This window comes from Coregonus clupeaformis, chromosome 27 (assembly GCF_020615455.1).
Source record: "Coregonus clupeaformis isolate EN_2021a chromosome 27, ASM2061545v1, whole genome shotgun sequence".
Lineage (NCBI taxonomy): Eukaryota > Metazoa > Chordata > Actinopteri > Salmoniformes > Salmonidae > Coregonus > Coregonus clupeaformis.
Window position 1 is genome coordinate 16,530,494 of NC_059218.1, and position 25,480 is coordinate 16,555,973.

Below are 25,480 nucleotides of genomic sequence, written 5' to 3' on the forward strand. Positions count from 1 at the left end.
GAGGGACTTGTGTACACACACACACTCACTCAACCCACTGGACAACTAGCACAGAGAGAAAGGGAGTAGGGTAGAGGGCATGAGATCTATAAAGATTTCTTAATTCCATTTTACTTTTTAGATTTGTGTGTATTGTTAGATATTACTGCACTGTTGGAGCTAGGAACACACGCATTTCACTACACCCGCAAAAACATCTGCTAAATATGTGTATGCGATCAATAACATTTGATTTGATTTTGATTTGATTGAAAGAGAAACAGAGCGAGTGGAGAGCAAGAAGAGAGGAAGAGAGATGAGAGAGAGCGAGCCGTCTCGCCAGTCATGCAGGACAGACTGGCAGGAGCATGAGGAAAAGAAGGGAGTTGAGGATGGATGAGAAGATGGGGAGAAAAGAGAATGGGAAAAAGGAGCTGGCATTGGTAGGAGGCTGTGAAAGGTCTACACCCTTTGATCCCGACCTGGGCTGTGTAACCATGGTGCTGCTCTGTGTAACCATGGAGCTGGCGTGTGAAATTCCACACACACACACCTCAGGTGACGCCGTCCCAGAATCCTACTATCTGCCGACCCGCCCTGCACCCACACACAAGCCAGACAGGGGGCCCCACACGTACACAGTTCTGTGTGTGTTGCCCGCTTGTGTGTGTACATACACATAATGACCTGATCATACTGTCTCCAAGTGGATGTGTTTCATGATTACCTTTATCATCCAAGTGCTAAATAGTTGGAGTGTGTTTGAACACACAATCACTTAATAGTGATTAATCCCAGTGGTTTCCCAAAGTGGTTTACACACTGTGTTACCCTCAGGGCAGGACTGACAGAGAGAACGGCCTCTACCTCTGACTGCTGTGCCACGCTGACTCAGCCAATCACAGTTCAGAGGTTAAAGTTAGAATCCTTTAAGCCTCCATCTCTGCACACCCTTGACCAGACAGACAGATAGAGGGACGAACGTATGGAACAGACAGACAGACAAGACAGACAGACTGACAGAGACAGACAGACAGTTAGACTGATAGTTAGACAGATAGTGGTTTGGAGGCTGAGGCTCCAGTCAGCTAGACGATATTGAGAGATGTCTAGCTGACTGGCTTTAGACCAAGTCTTGTCAGTGGGACTCCTCTTGGCGTAGAGCCAAGGAGTACAGTGTGGAGGAGACATACTAACAGTTTAGAGAGCTACTATTACTGTCTCCTTCCGCTCCTCTCCAAGTCATCAATCTGATGGATCATTCCTAATAGGCATGGTTTACTCCACACCATTCAAACACAATGTAAATGCTTTTCCTGTGTTTTCGAAGTGGTGGCTGTGTTTCTCGATATGGTTTCTTAAGTGACCATCCTAAGTTCCCTGTCCAAAGTAAGAGCAGATCACCCTGTATACTGTCTTATACAGCCTACAGTCAACTACAGTACACCCTCTGAGCCCTCTGGAATATAATTCCTCTGATTGAGGAGGAGTACTGTGACAGAGTGCAGAAATGAAGGAGCAGAGAGAAGTAGATTTGGAGTTACTGAGTCTTTCCAGGGCTCAGAGGGAATGGTAAACGTCAGGAGGAAACTTTCAGCATTTAACTCTCTCCTCCGGAGCGTTTTATCTTTCTCTTTTCTTCTCTCTTTTGTCTCTCTTTTTCTCTGTTCAAGTGGGAGAGAGGTAAAGAGGGAGGGGGGAGTTAGGTCATGGTACAGTAGAGTGTGTGTGTGCCTGTCTCTGTGTGTGTGCGCAACTGTATGTGTGTGTGTGTGCGTCTGTCTCTGTGTGTGTGTGCTCCCTTGTGTGTGTCTGTGTGTGTGTGTATGACTTTGTGTGCGTGTTTGCGTGACTCTTCATGTGTGTGTGTGCGCTCTACATCTTTAGGAGAGTAGTTAGATATTTTAATGGAGCGTGTGTTGAGGGCTGTATGGGGAGGAGGGGTTGTAATAAAGCCTCTAACCCTTCCACCTGGTTCAGCCAGCCAGCCGCTGCCAGACACTACCTCCTGCAGAGGCTCTTACACAGCCTGATATAGAAGAATGGATGAGGGCTGGATATGAGGTTTGGATGAGGGATGAAGGGAAGGATGAGGTTTGGATGAGGTTTTATTTAGCACAATAAAGAGGGATGGATGAAGGGTAGATCTTTTCAGTATGTATTTTCTTTCAAACACTGCATTTTTGATTAAGCCTGCCAGATGGTGAGCGAGGTTTGCACTTTTGGGACTATTCCATTACTCCACCAAGCGCAATGACAGAGAAGTAAAAAGACAGAGACCTAGATGTCTAGATGCACAATAAACATAAAACACCCCTGACCTTGTGTAACTAACTAAATTACACAACAGCGTTAAGGCCTGGGAGCTAATCTGGCCTTCTCAAAGGCTCACACTGCCTTAATCCCAATCCACAGGACACAACCTCAACCTCAACCCCAGCTAGCAGCTGGTCACAGCTGGTCACCGGAAACTAAACCAGTACCCACCCACACACTTCTATCGGGTGTAAAGCAGGTATAGAACTGGTTCAGGGAACAGAACAGAAAACCGGAAAATAACTACATTTTCAGAGGAACAGAAACAGAACCGTTATTTTAAAATCTTGAGAATCGGTTAATAATGTTATTTTTTTGTTCCTGCACTTATCTGACCAATCAAACATGTTAACATCTAGCTTACCCGTTCCATAGCAAGCTGCTCTATCTGCGGTAATTGGTGGAGTAAATTCATGAGCTAAATGTAAATGCTATGTTAATTTCACGGGTTAAAATATAAACGAAAAGGAACTTTATGAACCGTACATTTTTGGGTGGTTTGAACCGGTTCAGAACTTTATTATGCTGGTCGGAACTAAAAAAATAGGGGTTCTGTTCGGAATGGAACAATTGGAAAATTATTTTGGTTCCAACCCCTAGTGAAAAGACTTATACAGTGTACATGTCATTGTTAAGCCATGTTGAAACCATGATATCATGCAATGATCGATCCAGTGTTTCCCCTATATTAATTTAAATCAAAGAATCAGATGAAATTATTTAAAAATATATATACATATATATTTCTGCCGAGACGCGCTTTTAAATGGATAGTCGTTGGCTCAATGACTGGAAGTCTATGGCAACATCTAGCATCTAATTGTGCTAATGCTAGTAGCAATGCACTGCTAGGGGAAACACTGAGATCACATCTCATAGAGATACAGACACACTCACATCCTACATATTGTAGATAGACATACAGTGCTGTCACGAATTCAGCCGAGGCTGCCCCTCCTCCTTGCTCGGGCAGGTTTCGGCGTTCGTCGTCACCGGCTTACTAGCCACTACTGCTCCATTTATCATCACTCCATTTGTCTTGTCTTGTCTTGTCAATCACACACACCTGGTACTCATTCCCTCATTAGTCTGTGTTTGTGTTCCCTCTGCCCCCTTGACCTTTGTGAGTGATTGTTCGTTGTGAGAGTGAGTAGCTTGGTTGAGATTTCGGTGTTTTACCTCCTGCGCCTGACTCCGTCATTCACACCTCATCACAGAATCACTCACCAGCTATGGAGTCAGCGGGAGAAGAGCGCACACCTGGAATCGAGGCAAGGGTCCAGGAGCATTCCACGATGGTGGCTAGCTTGTGGGAAGCGATGGATCGGGTTCTTCAGGTCGTCCAACGCCTGGAGAGAAGAGGAACCAATCTGTCGAGACCAGCTATGTCAGGGATTCCTTCTCCAACTGGAGCTGTACTGCTCCAGTGTCAGGCTGGCGCCATCAGATCGAGAGCAGGTGTCCGTCCTCATTTCCTGCCTCTTGGGGAAAGCCCTGGAGTGGGCCAACACGGTTTGGAGAAAAGGAGGAGCCGCGTTGGAGGACTACAGGGAGTTCGCCCGCCTATTTCGGGCGGTTTTCGATCACCCGCCCGAGGGTCGAGAGGCGGGTGAGCAGCTGGTCCACTTGAGGCAGGGGGCGAGGACAGTACAGGAGTTCACGCTGGAGATCTGGATCCTGGCAGCAGGGTCTGGGTGGAATGAGCGGGCCCTGATCAACCAGTTCCGGTGCCATCTACGGGAGGACATCCGACGGGAGCTAGCCTGCCGTGACACCAGTTTGTCTTTTACCGAACTGGTGGACATGGTCATTCGTCTGGATAACCTGCTGGCAACCAGAGGATGTCCAGGAGGAGGACTGCCCGTTCCCGCCCCGACCGACGCGGATCCAGAACTCATGGAGATGGGTGGTACCGCGCACCGAGAGAGCGGAGGACGACAGCGCCAGTGCCACTCGGATGGCACGAAGGGACATTCCACCACACGTTGTCGTCTGCGCTCTTTTGGGTCAGGAGGCGGCCGGCAGGGCACTCTCGCATCACCCCAGGTATTGAGCACCCACTCTTGTTCAGAGCCCTCTGCTGAGCACTGTACTATACCCATATACTTCCCTGATCACATGAGAGTTCCCCAGTGTAAGGCGCTAGTCGATTCAGGCGCAGCTGGGAACTTTATGGACAAAACTTTCGCACGCCGCCAGGGCATTTCATTAGTTCCCCTATCCATTTCACACCCCATCAGAGCACTTGATAGTCGACCATTAGGGTCCGGGTTGATAAAGGTAGTCACGGTACCAGTCACAATGATCACACAGGAGACGCATTGTGAGCAGGTCACTTTTTCCATCATTGAGTCTCCTGCTTTCCCTGTGGTGTTAGGTATTCCATGGCTAGCACTCCACAACCCCACTTTCTCATGGCCGCAGAGGGTTCTCACGGGGTGGTCGCAAGAGTGTCAGGGTAGGTGTATGGGTGTTTCCGTTGGTGCAACCACGGTGGAAAGTCCAGACGGTGCCTCCAACGTGCGCATTCCCCCCGAATACCATGATCTGGCACAAGTCTTCTCTAAACATAAAGTGACTAAATTACCACCTCATCGGGCGGGGGATTGCGCAATAAACCTTCGGGTAGACGCTGTACCTCCCAGGAGTCATGTGTATCCCCTGTCGCAGGCAGAGACGGAGGCTATGGAGACATACGTCACTGAGTCCCTGCGCCAGGGGTACATACTGTATGTCCCTCCACTTCACCCGCCTCCTCAAGTTTATTTTTTGTGAAGAAGAAAGACGGCGGTCTGCGCCCGTGCATTGACTATCGACCACTGAACAAGGAGACGATTCGATTTAGTTTTTTTTTACATTTTAGCAGACACTCTTATCCAGAGCGACTTACAGTAAGTGAGTGCATAAATTTTTCATACTGGCCCCCCGTGGGAATCGAACCCACAACCTTGGCGTTGCAAGCTCCATGCTCTACCAACTGAGCTACAGGAGGCCTAGTTATCCTCTCCCCCTCATTCCGTCAGTGGTTGAGTCATTGCATGGAGCGCGCTTTTTCACTAAATTAGATCTCAGGAGTGCGTACAACCTGGTGCGTATCCGAGAGGGAGATGAGTGGAAGACAGCATTCAGCACAACTACGGGGCATTATGAATACCTGGTGATGCCCTATGGTTTGATGAATGCTCCCTCAGTCTTCCAGTCCTTTGTGAATGAGGTGTTTCGGGACATGCTTGGTCGCGGTGTAGTGGTCTACATTGACGACATCTTGGTGTATTCCGCTATGCGCGCCGAGCATGTGTCCCTGGTTCGCAAAGTACTGGCCCGACTGTTGGAAAATTACCTTTATGCTAAGGCAGAAAAGTGTACGTTTTTCCAGCAGTCCGTCACCTTCCTCGAATACCGCATTTCTACTGGAGATGGAGGGTGACCGCATTGCAACCGTGCAATTGGCCGATTCCAACCACAGTAAAGGAGGTGCAGCGCTTCCTTGGCTTCGCCAACTATTATCGGAGGTTTATCCGGGGCTTTGGCAAGGTCGCAGCTCCCATTACATCTCTGTTGAAGGGTGGGCCGTCCCGGCTCCGCTGGTCTGCTGAGGCTGACAGGGCCTTCAGTAACCTGAGGGAACTGTTCACCTCGGCCCTGGTACTGGCCCACCCCGATCCATCACTACCATTCGTAGTGGAGGTGGATGCGTCCGAGGTTGGGATGGGAGCAGTCCTGTCTCAACGCTCGGGCACGCCACCCAAGCTCCGCCCCTGTGCGTTCTTCTCAAAGAAGTTCAGCCCGGCAGAGCAGAACTACGGTATTGGTGATCGGGAGCTGTTGGCTGTTGTCCAAGCTCTGACAGTGTGGAGACATTGGCTCGAGGGGGCGAAACACCCATTCCTCGTCTGGACGGACCACCGTAACCTGGAGTACATCCGGGCAGCGAGGAGGCTGGACCCTCACCAGGCCAGGTGGGCCCTATTCTTCACCCGGTTTGATTTCACACTGTCATACATTCCGGGTACGAAGAACGTGAAGGCAGACGCACTGTCCCGGCTGTATGATACAGAGGAGAGGCCCAGAGACAATACCCCCATACTGCCAGACTCCTGCATTGTGGTGCCGGTAGTATGGGCGATGGACGCGGATATAGCGCAGGCATTACGCACAGATCCATCTCCACCGCAGTGTCCAGCTGGGCTGCAGTACGTGCCTGCGCTTATCCGTGATCGTCTGATCTACTGGGCACACACGTCACCCTCCTCTGGTCACCCAGGTATCGGTCGTACAGTGCACTGCCTGACCGAAAAGTACTGGTGGCCTACCTTGGCTAAGGACGTGAGGGTGTATGTTTCCTCCTGCTCAGTGTGCGCCCAGAGTAAGGCACCTAGGCACCTCCCAGCAGGTAAGTTAAAACATTTACCAGTTCCACAACGACCATGGTCTCTCTCCGCCACTCCTCTACGAACCTAACGCCATTTCAGTGTGTTTTAGGTTATCAACCAGTTCTGGCACCGTGGCACCAGAGCCAGACTCGAACACGGTCAGCTCCTGCGGTGGATGACTGGTTCTGGCGTGCGGAGGAGACGTGGAACGCTGCCCATGTTCACCTCCAATGCTCCGTGCGTCGTCAGAAGGCCAACGCTGACCGTCACCGCAGTGAGGCCCCCGTCTTTGTACCGGGGGATCGGATCTGGCTCTCGACCCGGAATCTGCCCCTCCGCCTGCCCTGCCGGAAGCTGAGCCCACGGTTTGTAGTGCCATTCAAAGTCCTGAGGAGAATCAACGAGGTCACATATAGGTTATTACTCCCCCCTCGTTTCATGTGTCTCTCCTCAGGCCCGTGGTGGCTGGTCCGCTCCAGGAGTCTGAGGTGCGGGAGGTCCCACCACCTCCTTTGGACATTGAGGGGGCGCCGGCGTACTCTGTCCGGTCCAACCTGGATATGAGGTGCCGGGTGGTGTTCCCTCTGCCCCCTTGTCCTTTGTGAGTGATTGTTCATTGTGAGAGTGAGTAGCTCGGTTGAGCTACTCTTTACTTGTATGCAGCCAAGGTTGATTTTTCCTTGTGCTAGTTTCGTTCTGTCGCTATATGCGCTACATTATTGTACACTGAATAAACTCTTGATTTTGGTGTTTTACCTCCTGCGCCTGACTCATCACAAGTGCATTTGGAAAGTATTCAGACCCCTTGACTTCTTCCACATTTTGTTACGTTACAGCCTTATTCTAAAATGGATATAAAAATTAAAAAAATCAGTCTACACACAATACCCCATAATGACAAAGCAAAAACAGCTTTTTAGAAATGTATGCAAAAAATAAACAAATGGAAATATCACATTTACATAAGTATTCAGTCCCTTTACTCAGTACTTTGTTGAAGCACCTTAGGCAGAGATTACAGCCTCGAGTCTTCTTGGGTATGACGCTACAAGCTTGGCACACCTGTATTTGGGGAATTTCTCACATTCTTCTCCGCAGATCCTCTCAAACTCTGTCAGGTTGGATGGGGAGCGTCGCTTCACAGCGATTTTCAGGTCTCTCCAGAGATGTTCGATCGGTTTCATGTCCGGGCTCTGGCTGGGCCACTCAAGGACATTCAGAGACTTGTCCCAAAGCCGCTCCTGCGTTGTCTTGGCTGTGTGCTTAGGGTCGTTGTCCTGTTAGAAGGTGAACCTTTGCCCCAGCCTGAGGTCCTGAGCGCTCTGGAGCTGGTTTTCACCAAAGATCTCTCTGTACTTCATCTTTCCCTCAGTCCTGACTAGTTTCCCAGTCCCTGCAACTGAAAAACATCCCCACAGCATGATGCTGCCACCACCATGCTTCACCGTAGGGATGGTGCCAGGTTTCCTCCAGATGTGGCGCTTGGCATTCAGGCCAAAGAGTTCAATCTTAGTTTCATCAGACCAGAGAATCTTGTTTCTCATGGTCTGAGAGTCCTTTAGGTGCCTTTTGCCAAACTACAAGCGGGCTGTCATGTGCCTTTTACTGAGGAGTAGCTTCTGTCTGGCCACTCTACCATAAAGGCCTGATTGGTGGAGTGGTGCAGAGATGGTTGTCCTTCTGGAAGGTTCTCCCATCTCCACAGAGGAACTTTGGAGCTCTGTCAGAGTGACCACCGGGTTCTTGGTCACCTCCCTGACCAAGGCCCTTCTCCCCGATTGCTCAGTTTGGCCAGGCGGCCAGCTCTATGAAGAGTCTCGGTGGTTCCAAACCTCTTCCATTTAAGAATGATGGAGGCCACTCTGTTCTTGGTGACCTTCAATGCTGCAGAAATTGTTTGATACCCTTCCCCAGATCTGTGCCTCGACACAATCCTGTCTTGGAGCTCTACGGCCAATTCCATGCACTGTCAACTGTGGGATCTTTAATCTAGACAGGTGTGTGCCTTTCCAAATCATGTCCAATCAATTTAATTTACCACAGGTGGACTCCAATCAAGTTGTAGAAACATCTCAAGGATGATCAATGGAAACAGGATGCACCTGAGCTCAATTTCGAGTCTCATAGCAAAGGGTCTGAATACTTGTGTAAGTAAGGTATTTCTGCTTTTTATTTTAAATAAATTAGCAAACATTTCTAAAAACCTGTTTTCGCTTCGTCATCATGGGGTATTGTGTGTAGATTAATGATTATTTTGGGCACATAACTCGAGCATGATGTTATCAGGAGCAATACAGAAGAATGTTGAGTGCAGTTTTACCTGAATAGGTTCTTGGGTCAGTCTCATAGGTCCTATACATTCTTCTGTGGCTGATACCTGGAACATAACCAGAGAGAGAGAGATGGAATGAGTTCAAGTTCAAACAAAACAACAAAACAATGAATACCAAGAGTAAAAACAGAAGAGAGTGCAGGAGTAAAAACAGAAATGTAGAAAAGAGAGTACTGCTTACCATTTTCCACTCTTCCAACCATACATGCCCTGCACCTCTCTCTCGCTATCGCTTTTCCCCCTCTCTCTCCTTCTTTCTCTCAACCGGTTAATACTCCATAAGCAGGTATTCCTCAGTAAGAAACAAAAGCTCTACACTCCTGTGCAAACCTTGGTTAGCTTACTGAACCATGTTACTGTAACAACTATAGCAGGAAGGATTTCTGGCTACTGGACTATCGACTAATGGCTTAGGATGTTCAACACACACGCACGCACACGCACACACTATTAGTGACGCAGCAAGACCAGGTCCGTTACAAGCCTCTTTAAAGAGTATTAAGGGATACAGACAGACAGGTGTATGTGAATAATGCCTTGTGGAGGAGCAGTACTGACACTGTTGATAGACTGTAGCTAACGCAGCTTTAAAAAATGACATGCACATGGGTCGTTCCACCAATTCGGTGACTTTTGAGAAGTGTAACTTGGTGGAAAAAAATAATTTTAACATTCTGTCATAAAGAACACATGTTAAGTGCCAAATAAAGTAACAGGGTTTACCATAACAGGGTTGACCATTTCATCTTAAATCAGCCAGACAGGGGGAATGGAAGCTTGTGACAGGGGGAATGGAAGCTTGTTGTGTGCAACAGGGAGCGGCAATTGAATGCAAGCTTCATCATATTTCTGTTATAATTCTTTCAAACATTCCTAGCCTGTCTGTCTATGGGTGTTATGCTCGACCCGCTCAGTTTTCCACCACAAAACACCAGAAAATGGCCAAAAATAACCAGCACACCTGCTTTTACACTATGATTTGACTATTAGATGTTCAATGTTTCTTTAGGAAAAACATTATAAAAGGAATAGTTTCACCATATTAAAATGAGAGTTCAGTTCACGTAACAGGGTTGACATTAAACTGAGGGACAGATGTAAATGAATCACTATTAAATAAATAATAATCTTCAGAAATGATTTTGTCAAAGCAACAAAATAACAAGGGCTTTACAATGAATGTTGGAGTTAAGTGGTTTCAAATCTTCCTTGAAGTCACAGAGGTTGCACTGAGGGAAATGTCAAAATGCTGAATATTGGCAGTTTAGCAAGTCTTTATTAATATTGAAAATCTGATTTATTGTATTCTCCATGTGGTCTATATTAAAGGGCACTTCATTTAATATAACAGGCTTTTAAAATGCTATATTGGTGTACAATTTCTACTTAAAATACCAAAGGGAAGCAAAAGGCACTCATTTCGTTGAACGACCCACATGGCAATGACATCTCACACCAATCCCTCACCCAATATGATAAAGTCTACACATATATAGTATTTCACGATGACCCATATCTGCCTCTGTGCCTCTCTGGACATCTGTCATTATCTGTTTATCACAGCTCATCACGGCTCATTGACTCAGTACTGTGATAATTGTCCCTCTTGGCCTCACTTACAGAGTTGAATGAGGCCAGCTCTGGTTTGCTGCAGTCACATTCAATGGATGAGGGATTGTTTGTGTTTGTTTGTGGGGACATCAGTTAGGATCTGATGTATGGCCAACAATGTAGGTCTGTGTGCCCTGTCCCTGTGTCTCCTATGTTTCCTGAACCATGTCGGTGTAGGAGGACAAAGAGGAGCATAGAGGAATCTATAGAGAGTGTATAGAAGGGTGTAGAATAGAGGGTGTGTAGACAAAACCACAGGCAGCAGCTTCTCATCTAACCACTATCATAGAGTGACTGGATTCCAGAACCTTAAGCAGTAGTGCTGAGCGATTAACCAACATTAGTTATTTGTTTCTGTTATTAAACAACTCATTGACCGATGTCCATTTAGTTTGTTTCTCTTGTGAGCCCAACGCATCGTTTCTCTAGAGAGAAACCAAATAATTCACAAGAGAAATCAAGTCAAGAACTATGTGGGACGCTGGACTGAAGGGAGTTTAATCAAATATTCAACCTAGTTCAGTGCAGAAAGGTGGTAATTAGCTCCAATGACCATAATCCATTGTGCCTGTTTTCTCTGGCTCAGACAGAGACGGATGAGAGAGGAAAAGGTTTTACTCTCGCCAAAATCTGTCCAAAATAAGCCCAATGAGTTTCTATGGGCTTATTTTGAACGTAAGCTTGTCGCCTGCCTTCCCGCCTTTGGGAAATCGACTCTACATTATATACAGATCTCTGGACGGAGACACTTTTACCCCTGCTACGTTAGGTTAGATACACAGACTGCATTAGAGAGGAATGTACAAAACACAATGAGGAGAGGGACAGAGACAGTTTGTGAAAGTATGCCTTACCTACTTTGAAGAACTAGTAAAATGATTTTGTCAACAGCTCTGCAGCATACTTAGGCAGGCTAGCTAAAAAGGATGACTAAAGACAGTACAGTATGGGGAGTACATAGATAACGTTAAATGGTCTGGCTGGCTGACTGCTACTGCCTGAGCAGAGATGAGATGATGACTTTAAAGAATGAAAAAGAATAAAGTCATCAAATAAAAACTAAGTATTTTATTATTTCATAGTAATTTCCTATTTTCCTACTGATGTCTACCCAATGTGGACCTAACAGAGACAATGGAATATTTTCAATGTTTTGGCAATTGAATGTTCACTGTTTTTGGTTTTGGAATTTCCATTTAAAAAGTCTCTAAAATCATTGTAATGTCATTACTTCATAATGCACTTAATGTAAAAAATAAAATCGAAATCGAAATACCATTATTATTTTGTAATAATCTAACTGAAACCCGACCCAACCTAAGAAAAACCACTAAACGCTCAGCACTATTAAGCAGTGACTGTTTAGAGCATAAAACTCCCTACAACCTCTCTAACCTTTATCTCTCTCACTCTTTCCAATCTCTGTGAAGTGTAACACTTAACTCTGAAATGCACTTTCATCAAAGTTTGATTTGATTCCTTTCTCTCCTCTTTTTATCACTAATTTACTGCATCATAACGACAGGTACACAGCTCTCACTGCATTCACAATTACATTCACTTACAGTTAAAGTGCATACAGTGAGTAACCTACATACAGTGTGGTCCGAAATTATTGACACCCTTGATAAATTAGCAATAATGACTGTATAAAGGATTAGACTCTAACGTGTTACTTTGTAACGCTTTAGCCCCAACACTGCTTATCAACATGTATTAAAACCACAGTATAAATTAAACATTAGAGACCGTTTCTGAATCCCATTATCAAAGTATGTTACCAGTAATTCAGAGAAGTAAAGTAGTAGAGGAACCAGGAACTGGGAATAGAATGAAGGTTTATTCCCTGAACAAAGCAGAGTGATTCTCCACAGTCTTGTCCCTAAAGAACAACCAGTCATCCTCATACACACATAATCATCTGTCTGCTGCTACTGGAAGAGGGCATTTTAACACACACACATACTCATGCATACACACACACACGCACACAGGCACACGCATGCACGTGTCGCATGCATACGCACGCACGTATGCACACACACACACACAAGCCTATCCCACATCTTAACCCTTACCTTAAAATATTTTGGAGTTAATGCTTAAACGTAACCCTAACCTTAAAAATGCAGAGTTAATACCTAAACTTAACCTTAAACACTTCGAAATTTGACATTTGAGAAACATGGATGAATGTCTAATTCTGACGTGAGACTGTGAGAGCTAGTTGCAACAAACACTTGCAGTGCTCAGCAACCACTGGGCTAGGTGATGCTAACACAGATATGTGTGAGTCAACAGAGAGTGATGCTAACACAGATATGTGTGAGTAGTAACTGATGCTATGCGAGATATGAGCACTGTACCGTTTGCACTGGGATTAGTGACCTGACAGCATCTAAAACCAATGCTACCTTTTTATCTGGTGCTGCACACCTATAACACTGACCCTATAATACACGCACACGAACACACATACACATACACATACACAGACTATATAGCTATGCACGGACACACACCCTTATCGCCACAGCAGTCCTATTGATGAATGTGTGTGTGTGTATGCGATTGTGTGTGCCTGTCACCTAAAGCTTAATACCAACAAGCACACTTCTTTACACCTTTCAAACTCTCCCAAGATGGTTAGAAGGAGCAGAAGCACTGAGCACTAGTGGACAAAATACAACTAACCCTCTGCTGTATGTCACATTTGACTCCAATAGAAAAACATATGATTTGTTTCTTTATATACAGATGTCGGCTCTTAATTTGACCCATTTGGTCGTAGGAGGAATGTAATCCTGCAGCAGGAGGATTTGAATGAATATTGAATATTTAGAATCGTCCATCAAGGGGCAGCTGGAAGCGGTGTTTATATGATATACAATGCAGTACAGTACCTACATTGTACCTTAAGATGGGTGTAAATACAAGAGATTTGGTTCCAACAGCCCCGTACCCAACTCATTGGAATGCCCCACCCCATGGCCCAACTAGCAATTTATACAATATATACCAGTCCGATGGTGGTCCCAACAGCGCACAAAAAAAGGGCCTGGGCCGGGGGCATGACTCTTAAATATAGGATGGTATCTATGATTCGGTTATGCATACTGTAGGCCTATTATATGGACTGGAATTACGTGCCTCTTTCAAACCATGAAGCTGGGAGAGAACATGTGATGGTTCATTGATTTGTGCAGGACAGTGATTTAATAAGCTAATAGGTGTACTAGGGCCTACTGAAATACAGTACCAGTCAAAAGTTTGGACACACCTACTCATTCCAGGGTTTTTCTTTATTTTTACTATTTTCTACAGGGTAGAATAACAGTGAAGACATCAAAACTATGAAATAAAACATATGGAATCATGTAGTAACCAAAAAAGTGTTAAACAAATCAAAATATATTTTATATTTGAGATTCTTCAAATAGCCACCCTTTGCCTTGATGACAGCTTTGCACACTCTTGGCATTCTCTCAACCAGCTTCACCTGGAATGCTTTTCCAACAGTCTTGAAGGAGTTCCCACATATGCTGAGCACTTGTTGGCTGCTTTTCCTTCACTCTGCGGTCCGACTCAACCCAAACCATCTCAATTGGGTTGAGGTCGGGGGATTGTGGAGGCCAGGTCATCTGTTGCAGCACTCCATCACTCTCCTTCTTGGTAAAATAGCCCTTACACAGCCTGGAGGTGTGTTGGGTCATTGTCCTGTTGAAAAACACTTGATAGTCCCACTAAGCCCAAACCAGATGGGATGGCATATCGCTGCAGAATGCTGTGGTAGTCATGCTGGTTAAGTGTGCCTTGAATTTTACATAAATCACAGACAGTGTCACCAGCAAAGCACCCCCACACCATAACACTTCCTCCTCCATCCTTTATGGTGGGAAATACACATGATGTGGAGATCATCCGTTCACCCACACCGCGTCTCACAAAGACACGGCGGTTGGAACCAAAAATCTCAAATTTGGACTCCAGACCAAAGGACACATTTCCACTGGTCTAATGTCCATTGCTCGTGTTTCTTGGCTCAAGCAAGTCTCTTCTTCTTATTGGTGTCCTTTAGTAGTGGTTTCTTTGCAGCAATTCGACCATGAAGGCCTGAATCACACAGTCTCCTCTGAACAGTTGATGTTTTGATGTCTTCACTATTATTCTACAATGTAAGAAATAGTAACAATAAAGAAAAACCCTTGAATGAGTAGGTGTGTCCAAACTTTTGACTGGCAGTGTAGATGAATGGGGTTGTCAACTGAGCCAGACATTCACATTAAAATATTTTTGATCTTCCCTCTTTCTGAATTTTTAACATATGTATTTCCATTTCTGTCATATGAAATGCTGGCATGTGTGGTGACCATTAGACCGGTGTTTTCCCGCTACTTGCATTTTGGAACATTTGCGTGTATTACCATGTGCGCATTGCTGCGCTTATAAAGTGAAGAAATAATAGTTTATCAACATTTTAAGCTAAATGTTCTGATCTGTTCCATCAGTCTCATTGTGTTTATAGACTATGCAGGTGGAAAGGATGTCACGCTGCTTGCTTAGCGAGTACCACTTCCTCCCGATTCTACCCATACCTGGTGCGAACTCTGGACCTCTGCCTTGCTAGCACGTGTGACCACCCTCCTGAAGCATCTTACCAGTCGAAAAGCTAGCTATTCGCTGGCGCAAGTGGGGAAACTTTAGGCTGAGGAGTACGTTTCACACATCCCATTTGCTACACAGTCTATGCAGGCTATGCTGCAGCAAATGTACCGGTCACAGGAAAAAAGTTACCAGCTGATGAAATGATACATGCATTGTTCACTGCGCTTCAGTTTTTCCCGACGTGGGACCAATGATATGCTTTAGGAACACCCCTGGTGATTGGCTCATGATTTGCTAGTGTGATAGGAGGTCGCCAACACACTCCCAACATGTTCCAAATTTAATTTACATATAAGTGATGGTACTTAACTCCTCAGAGTCGCCCAGGTATAAATTGACCCTTAGACTGCAGGTCCACTGGGCGTCAGTTCAAGTAGCCTATGTAGGCTACATGCAGGCTACAGCGCGTCTCGTGAAAAATAACTGCTCATTTTGATGCAGCAGAAAAATTATCCGCGACGAAAGAGTGATCAAGTTAAGATCCAACATCTGTAGCTCTTTGAAGTTCATTTATTTGAAAACCCATAAAATGATATCTATTTCATAATAGGCCTAATTGAATGGCCTCTGCTTCATATAGCTGGTAGACTGTCGGGTCACGAGGAGAGATGTGGACTCTGCTTGTCCTGAAGGGCGCCCATACAATCAGGTTCTCAAAAGTTCTGGTCTTTGTTCACTCTGTTCTAGAACAACCAGCACAAGACCCTGTGATTGGGGTGACCCAGTGTCTGTGTGGTGTGAGTGTGTGTGTGTGTGTGTGTGTGTGTGTGTGTGTGTGTGTGTGTGTGTGTGTGTGTGTGTGTGTGTGTGTGTGTGTGTGTGTGTGTCGCGCGCGTGTGTGTGTGTGTGTGTTTGTTTGTTTGTGTGTGTGGAATAGTTGTATTATTAGTGGCCTGGTGGTGATCTGGTTGTTGGTTCTGCTCCAAGCACACTGACCCACTTCCTTTCTCCCTCATTCAGAGATGGACAGATAGTAGCGGAGATGAAATGAAGGAGAAAAACAACCTTGGCTCCCTGTCGCAGGCCCTTTGAATCCCCGAGCCGACTCGGAGAAAAGAAATCTGTCGATGTGCCCTTGAGCAAAGCACTTGCTCCTGTAAGTCTCTCTGGATAAGAGCATCTGCTAAAACTACTAAAATGTAAGAATTCAGTTTGTGTCATCAGGCAATGATTGCAGAGCCTCCTGAAGTAATAATAATACATAATCATTTATTCAACTTTTATAGCGCTATTCAGTACGTAAATAATCTCAAAGCGTTTTAAAGTAACAAAAAAAGACAAGTAATTTAGAAAAACAACAACAACATCATTCATGAGATAGAAGGTCATGAGAGGGTCGAGAAAGTGATGGACAGCTAGCTGACTGGTATGCAGGGTTTGTGTGAGAGATGTGTTGTAGTTGTGAACTTGTGACAGAGGTTACATAAGAGGTAGAAATTAGGTCAAGACCCAGACTCCTGAAGACCATGGACCTGCAAGACCCATTACTTATGCAGATATTAAGAAAACAAAACAAAAATGTTTTACACACAGTGCACACTCTGCGGGGTCGGAAACAACCGGATGCATCTGGTTTTCAGGGGAAATGAAAAGAGAGCCTGTGATGCGACTTCCGCTTTTGGACGTTAACAAAGCGACACTCCAGTTTAACTCCTCCTCCACATTTACTGGATTGGTTCAACAGTGCAGAAGAGAACCTCCCCCAACATTGTTTTCTTCTCGTCAGGACCAGAAAAAAAGAAACACCGTTCAGGCTACGTTAGGTTACACACAGTGTACACAAGGAGCTACAGCACTACATCACACCTGTTTTTAAAGAAATCTACTAATCTTCCGTCGTGACCTTGATTATTTGAATGAAGTTAGTGCTGGGCTGTAACAAAACCCTACATCCACAGAGTGGAGGTTCCCTACCAGACAGGCTGTATGAGAAGCCCTGGAGTGTACAGAGTACAGCCCAACATCATCAGCCCTCTCACATGTGACTGTTCACTTCACAACCCTGCACTGTTGCTCTGTCCACAGGGGTAAACAACAACTGCTCTTACACACACACACACACACACACACACACACACACACACACACACACACACACACACACACACACACACACACACACACACACACACACACACAAATGCGTGCACACGCGCGCACACACACCAGTGTTTGGGTGGCTTATCAACAACATGACTGAGGTCCTGTAGGGAATAGAGTGAGCACATCACCAGCGCTTCAACACTCAATAGCATCAATGATACCTTCTCATCCCAGGAGAGAGAAAGAGAGAGTATGAGAGTCTCCCCCTCTCTCGCTCTCATCTGTCCTCAACTCATGATACAGATCTATAAAGGCCATTCAGTTATTAGGCCGTAACAACAATAAGTCATCCTATATCATTACACTTCACAAGGTACAGCTTCATAGGCCTCCCTCCCACTGTGCTAGACAATTACAGTGAGGGAAAAAATTATTTGATCCCCTGCTGATTTTGTACGTTTTCCCACTGACAAAGACATGATCAGTCTATAATTTGAATGGTAGGTTTATTTGAACAGTGAGAGACAAAATAACAACAACAAAAATCCAGAAAAACGCATGTCAAAAATGTTATAAATTGATTTGCATTTTAATGAGGGAAATAAGTATTTGACCCCTGTGCAAAACATGACTTAGTACTTGGTGGCAAAACCCTTGTTGGCAATTACAGAGGTCGGACATTTCTTGTAGTTGGCCACCAGGTTTGCACACATCTCAGGAGGGATTTTGTCCCACTCCTCTTTGCAGATCTTCTCCAAGTCATTAAGGTTTCGAGCCTGACGTTTGGCAACTCGAACCTTCAGCTCCCTCCACAGATTTTCTATGGGATTAAGGTCCGGAGACTGGCTAGGCCACTCCAGGACCTTAATGTGCTTCTTCTTGAGCCACTCCTTTGTTGCCTTGGCCATGTGTTTTGGGTCATTGTCATGCTGGAATACCCATCCACGACCCATTTTCAATGCCCTGGCTGGGGGAAGGAGGTTCTCACCCAAGATTTGACTGTACATGGCCCCGTCCATCGTCCCTTTGATGCGGTGAAGTTGTCCTGTCCCCTTAGCAGAAAAACACCCCCAAAGCATAATGTTTCCACCTCCATGTTTGACGGTGGGGATGGTGTTCTTGGGGTCATAGGCAGCATTCCTCCTCCTCCAAACACGGCGAGTTGAGTTGATGCCAAAGAGCTCGATTTTGGTCTCATCTGACCACAACACTTTCACCCAGTTTTCCTCTGAATCATTCAGATGTTCATTGGCAAACTTCAGACGGGCCTGTATATGTGCTTTCTTGAGCAGGGGGACCTTGTGGGCGCTGCAGGATTTCAGTCCTTGACGGCGTAGTGTGTTACCAATTGTTTTCTTGTTGACTATGGTCCCAGCTGCCTTGAGATCATTGACAAGATCCTCCCGTGTAGTTCTGGGCTGATTCCTCACCGTTCTCATGATCATTGCAACTCCACGAGATGAGATCTTGCATGGAGCCCCAGGCCGAGGGAGATTGACAGTTATTTTGTGTTTCTTCCATTTGCGAATAATCACACCAACTGTTGTCACCTTCTCACCAAGCTGCTTGGCGATGGTCTTGTAGCCCATTCCAGCCTTGTTTAGGTCTATAATCTTGTCCCTGACATCCTTGGAGAGCTCTTTGGTCTTGGCCATGGTGGAGAGTTTGGAATCTGATTGATTGATTGCTTCTGTGGACAGGTGTCTTTTATACAGGTAACCAGCTGAGATTAGGAGCACTCCCTTTAAGAGTGTGCTCCTAATCTCAGCTTGTTACCTGTATAAAAGACACCTGGGAGCCAGAAATCTTTCTGATTGAGAGGGGGTCAAATACTTATTTCCCTCATTAAAATGCAAATCAATTTATAAAATGTTTGACATGCGTTTATCTGGATTTTGTTGTTGTTATTCTGTCTCTCACTGTTCAAATAAACATACCATTAAAATTATAGACTGATCATTTCTTTGTCAGTGGGCAAACTTACAAAATCAGCAGGGGATCACAAATACTTTTTTCCCTCACTGTATGTAAAAGTAGGTTCGAATCGGCCCCAAGCAGTCCATTGGAATAGATGATCCGCAATGTGAACGTGAAAGGTTATCTCAGCCTCATTAGAAGTGGTGAAAGGAGTTCAACAATGTGATGATGTTGCGTCGGTCTGCCCTTATGCTTTACTCACAAACACACACAGACACACACACACACACACAGACACACACAAACACACACAGACACACACACACCGCATGTTTTGACATGGTCCTTTTGTTTACAACCCGTTTCTCAGATGTCCCCATGTCATCCAGCCCTGTCACGTCACATGTTACTTTGTCAATAGACTCTTGGTGACACCCTTTGTGAAGTCCGTTACCCCTGTGTTATTCAACCTACACAACACTGATGACTTTACAGATGAGAGATGTCAGTCTGTCAGTCTGTCAGTTAATGAATCAGTCAGTTTGTCAATCTATCAATTAATCAATAATGTTTTATTTGTATAACGCTGTTTGTACACTGATACATTTGTCACATAGTTCTTAACAGAAACCCAGGCCTAAGCCCTCAGAGAGCAGAAAGTGCAACTACCAGACAGTGTTGTCAATCCTATGCCTGCTTTATTATGCATGACTGAGGCTCCAAGGGTTCAACTGTCACTAAACAGTTTTGAGCAATGAGCTCATAGAACCGTCGTTCGACGAAATGAGTCCCTTTTTTCGTCCCTTGGATATTTTAAGTAGAAATTGTACACCAATATTGGATTTTAAAAGCCTGTTGCAGTGAGGGAAAAAAGTATTTGATCCCCTGCTGATTTTGTACGTTTGCCCACTGACAAAGAAATGATCAGTCTATAATTTTAATGGTAGGTTTATTTGAACAGTGAGACAGAATAACAACAACAAAAATCCAGAAAAACGCATGTCAAAAATGTTATAAATTGATTTGCATTTTAATGAGGGAAATAAGTATTTGACTCCCTCTCAATCAGAAAGATTTCTGGCTCCCAGGTGTCTTTTATACAGGTAACGAGCTGAGATTAGGAGCACACTCTTAAAGGGAGTGCTCCTAATCTCAGTTTGTTACCTGTATAAAAGACACCTGTCCACAGAAGCAATCAATCAATCAGATTCCAAACTCTCCACCAAGGCCAAGACCAACGAGCTCTCCAAGGATGTCAGGGACAAGATTGTAGACCTACACAAGGCTGGAATGGGCTACAAGACCATCGCCAAGCAGCTTGGTGAGAAGGTGACAACAGTTGGTGCGATTATTCGCAAATGGAAGAAACACAAAATAACTGTCAATCTCCCTCGGCCTGGGGCTCCATGCAAGATCTCACCTCGTGGAGTTGTAATGATCATGAGAACGGTGAGGAATCAGCCCAGAACTACACGGGAAGATCTTGTCAATGATCTCAAGGCAGCTGGGACCATAGTCACCAAGAAAACAATTGGTAACACACTACGCCGTGAAGGACTGAAATCCTGCAGCGCCCGCAAGGTCCCCCTGCTCAAGAAAGCACATATACAGGCCCGTCTGAAGTTTGCCAATGAACATCTGAATGATTGAGAGGAGAACTGAGTGAAAGTGTTGTGGTCAGATGAGACCAAAATCGAGCTCTTTGGCATCAACTCAACTCGCCGTGTTTGGAGGAGGAGGAATGCTGCCTATGACCCCAAGAACACCATCCCCACCGTCAAACATGGAGGTGGAAACATTATGCTTTGGGGGTGTTTTTCTGCTAAGGGGACAGGACAACTTCACCGCATCAAAGGGACAATGGACGGGGCCATGTACCGTCAAATCTTGGGTGAGAAACCTCCTTCCCTCAGCCAGGGCATTGAAAATGGGTCGTGGATGGGTATTCCAGCATGACAATGACCCAAAACACACGGCCAAGGCAACAAAGGAGTGGCTCAAGAAGAAGCACATTAAGGTCCTGGAGTGTCCTAGCCAGTCTCCAGACCTTAATCCCATAGAAAATCTGTGGAGTGTCACGGTTTCGGCCGAGGCTGCCTCTCTTCCTTGTTCGGGCAGGCTTCGGCGTTCGTTGTCTCCGGAATACTAGCTGCCACCGTTGTATGTTGCATGTTCGTTTGCTTTTGTCTGTTTGTTGTGACACCTGTTTCTCGTTTAGCGTAATTAGTGTCCTATAAGTTTCTCGTTGTGTTTGTCTAGTGTTGTGTGTTATTGTATTATTTGCTGTCGTTGTGTTGCTTGTTCGGTGCATTCTCGCTCGGTTGAGCTTCACTCCACTACGTTGGAGCATTTTCGCACATGTTTAGTGCGCCGTTATTTTGTCGCCTTCGTGCGTAATTTCGCCTTCGGGCAAGTGTGTTCATATTTTCCTTGTTGGAAATATTACTAAAGTCTTTTGGACTATACTTCGGTGTCCTGCGCTTGATTCCACCACTACACCCACCTACAGCACTCTTGACAGAATAACACACCTTTAAGAATGGAATCAGCAGGAGCCGCAGCAGCCCAGGCGACGCTGGAGGACAAGGTCCGGGAACAAAGTGACCAGATCCTGCAGATGGGGACCGCACTGCAGGAGGTGATCACCACCATCCGAGGCTGGGGGACGCCTCCACCGCCATCCTCCCTGCCAGCACCATCGGCCAGTCAGCCCATTCCCGCACCGGAACCCCGAGGAGTCCGACTCTCGCTCCCGAGGGCCTACGATGGGACCGCGGCCGGGTGTCAGGGATTCCTTCTCCAGGTGGAGCTGTACCTGGCCACCGTGCACCCGGCGCCCTCGGGACATGAGAGCGTGTCCGCCCTGATCTCCTGCCTTTCCGGGAAGGCGTTGGAATGGGCCAACGTGGAGTGGAGGAGGATCGACGCGGACACCATCACGTACGACGAGTTCTCCCGCCGCTTCAGGGCGGTGTTTGACCATCCCCCAGAGGGGAAAGCGGCGGGGGAGCGTCTGGTCTTCCTCCGGCAGGGGAGGAGGAGTGCCCAGGAGTTCGCCCTAGAATTCCGTACTCTAGCGGCAGATGCAGGGTGGAATGAGCGGGCTCTCGTCGATCACTACAGATGTAGTCTACGAGAGGACGTCCGTCGGGAGCTGGCCTGTAGGGACACCAGCCTCTCGTTCGACCAGTTGGTCGACATGTCCATCAGGCTGGATAACCTGCTAGCTACCCGCGGACGTCCCGAGGGGAGTCCGTCCATTTCACCCTCCAGCGCCTCCGAGCCGTGCCCCATGGAGCTCGGGGGGCGCTGGCGCTAGAGAGAGGAGGGGTCGGCTTTCTAGGGGGTCTATCTCCTGCACCAACTGTGGTCGGGGAGGACACACCGCGGCTAGGTGCTGGGGATGGCCTCCTAGGGGAGAGGACGACAGGTCCCGCACTGGGGATTCCTTCCAGGTGAGTAGGCGCCCCACTCACCCAGAGCTCTCTGTTGCACATTTCTGTATACCTGTGAGTTTTCCACAGGTAGCACCTCATTCCCATTATAAGGCGCTGGTAGATTCAGGCGCGGCTGGGAATTTTGTTGATAAGAAGTTTTGTTTAGCGTTAGGGATTCCCCTTCTTCCTGTTGATGTCCCTTTCCCCGTTCATGCCCTAGATAGCCGTCCGTTGGGTGCGGGCTTGATCAGGAAGTCACTGCGCCACTTAGGATGTGTGCGCAGGGGGTCATCAGGAGATGATTCAGCTATTTCTGATTGACTCGCCTGCGTATCCGGTGGTGCTGGGCATGCCCTGGTTGAGTACCCATAACCCATTTATTTCGTGGCAGGAGAGGGCTCTGTTGGAGTGGTCTGCCCAGTGTGTGGGTCGATGTTTGGGCGTTTCCGTAGGGGCTACCTCGGTGGAGAGTCCAAACCAGGTGCCCGTATTGCACGTTCCCCCTGAGTATGGGGATTTGGCTATTGCGTTTAGTAAGTCGAGGGCGACGCAGTTGCCGCCCCATAGGCAGGGAGATTGTGCGATAGACCTCCAGGCAGGAGCTGCGCTCCCACGGAGCCATGTGTATCCTCTGTCTCAGGAGGAGAAGAAAGCTATGGAGACTTACATAGACGAATCTCTGAGACAAGGATACATACGGCCTTCCACTTCCCCTGCGTCCTCGAGTTTCTTTTTCGTGAAGAAAAAGGATGGTGGTTTACGCCCGTGCATCGATTATCGTGGTCTCAATCAGATCACGGTGAAGTACAGTTATCCACTCCCGCTGATTGCGACCATGACTGAGTCATTGCATGGGGCGCGTTTCTTCACTAAATTAGATCTCAGGAGCGCGTACAACTTGGTGCGCATCAGGGAGGGCGATGAATGGAAGACAGCCTTTAGTACCACCTCGGGCCATTACGAGTATCTTGTCATGCCATACGGGTTGATGAACGCTCCGTCAGTTTTCCAATCATTCGTGGATGAGATCTTCAGGGACATGCAGGGGCAGGGGGTGGTTGTGTACATAGATGACATTCTCGTGTACTCGCCTACCCGTGTCGAGCATGTGGCCCTGGTGCGCAGAGTGTTGCGGAGGCTGGTGGAGCACGACCTGTATGTTAAGGCAGAGAAGTGTCTGTTTTTCCAGGAGTCGGTCTCCTTTTTGGGGTATCAGTTGTCTGCGTCAGGGGTGAAGATGGAGGTAGACCGGGTGTCAGCCGTGCGTAATTGGCAAAAACCAACCACTGTGAAGGAGGTGCAGCAGTTTTGGGGGTTTGCGAATTACTACCGGAGGTTTATCCGGGGTTTTGGACAGGTGGCAGCTCCCATCACGTCTCTTTTGAAGGGGGGTCCGGTGCGTCTGCAGTGGTCTGCCGAGGCGGACAGGGCGTTTGGGAGGCTGAAGGACCTGTTTACCTCGGCCCCGGTGCTGGCGCATCCGGATCCCTCTTTGCCATTTCAGGTAGAGGTGGACGCGTCTGAGGCCGGTATAGGAGCCGTGCTTTCACAACGGTCAGGCGCGCCACCTCAAACTCCGCCCCTGTGCTTTTTATTCCAAGAAGCTCAGTCCGGCGGAGCGAAACTATGACGTAGGGGACAGGGAGCTGTTAGCCGTGGTACAGGCCCTAAAGGTGTGGAGGCACTGGCTTGAGGGGGCTCAACACCCTTTCCTCATTTTGATGGACCACCGTAACCTGGAGTACATCCGGGCAGCGAGGAGGCTGAACCCTCGCCAGGCGAGATGGAATATGTTTTTGACCCGGTTTACATTTAAGATCACGTACATCCCTGGGTCACAGAATGGTAAGGCAGATGCACTGTCTCGGCGGTATGACACGGAGGAGAGGTCCGTGGAGCCCACTCCCATCCTGCCGGAGTCGTGTCTGGTGGCACCGGTAGTGTGGGAGGTCGATGCTGAGCTCGAGCGGGCGTTACGCACCGACCCTAGTCCACCGCAATGCCCGGAGGGTCGGAAGTACGTTCCGCTCGAGGGTCGGGATCGATTGATCTATTGGGCTCACACGTCACCCTCCTCTGGACACCCTGGTATCGGCCGGACAGTGCACTGTCTTAGTGCCAAGTACTGGTGGCCCACGTTGGCAAGGGATGTGAGGGTTTATGTTTCCTCCTGCTCGGTGTGCGCCCAGTGTAAGGCGCCTAGACATCTGCCTAGGGGTAAGTTACTACCCCTGCCCGTTCCACAACGACCATGGTCTCACCTCTCGGTGGATTTCCTTTCTGACCTTCCTCCTTCTCAGGGGAATACCACTATACTGGTCGTTGTGGACCGGTTTTCTAAGGCCTGTCGTTTGCTCCCCATGCCGGGCCTTCCTACCGCCCTGCAAACTGCCGAGGCACTATTCACCCATGTGTTCCGGCACTACGGGGTACCCGAGGATATTGTGTCTGATCGAGGTCCCCAATTTACCTCCAGGGTCTGGAGAGCCTTTATGGAGCGGTTGGGGGTCTCGGTGAGTCTCACCTCGGGTTACCACCCGGAGAGTAATGGGCAGGTGGAACGCGTGAACCAGGATGTGGGTAGGTTTCTTAGAACATACTGCCAGGACCGGCCGGAGGAGTGGGCAAGGTACGTTCCCTGGGCCGAGATGGCCCAGAATTCCCTACGCCATTCCTCCACTAACCTAACCCCTTTCCAATGTGTGTTAGGTTACCAGCCGGTTCTGGCAACTTGGCAGCAGAGCCAGATCGAGGCTCCTGCGGTGGATGAATGGGCACGGCGCTCGGAGGAGACATGGAACGCTGCA

General features: G+C 47.3%; 1 protein-coding gene across 1 annotated transcript in view; it reads right to left on the bottom strand.

The window, feature by feature from the left end:
• The window catches only part of LOC121541565 (high affinity cAMP-specific and IBMX-insensitive 3',5'-cyclic phosphodiesterase 8B-like), a 105,230-nt gene that overhangs the window by 73,690 nt on the left and 6,060 nt on the right, over nt 1-25,480 (bottom strand). Inside the window, exon 2 of the mRNA XM_041850657.2 lies at nt 8,989-9,045. Coding sequence (XP_041706591.2) covers nt 8,989-9,045 — 57 coding nt within the window. The remainder of the gene's footprint in view (nt 1-8,988; nt 9,046-25,480) is intronic.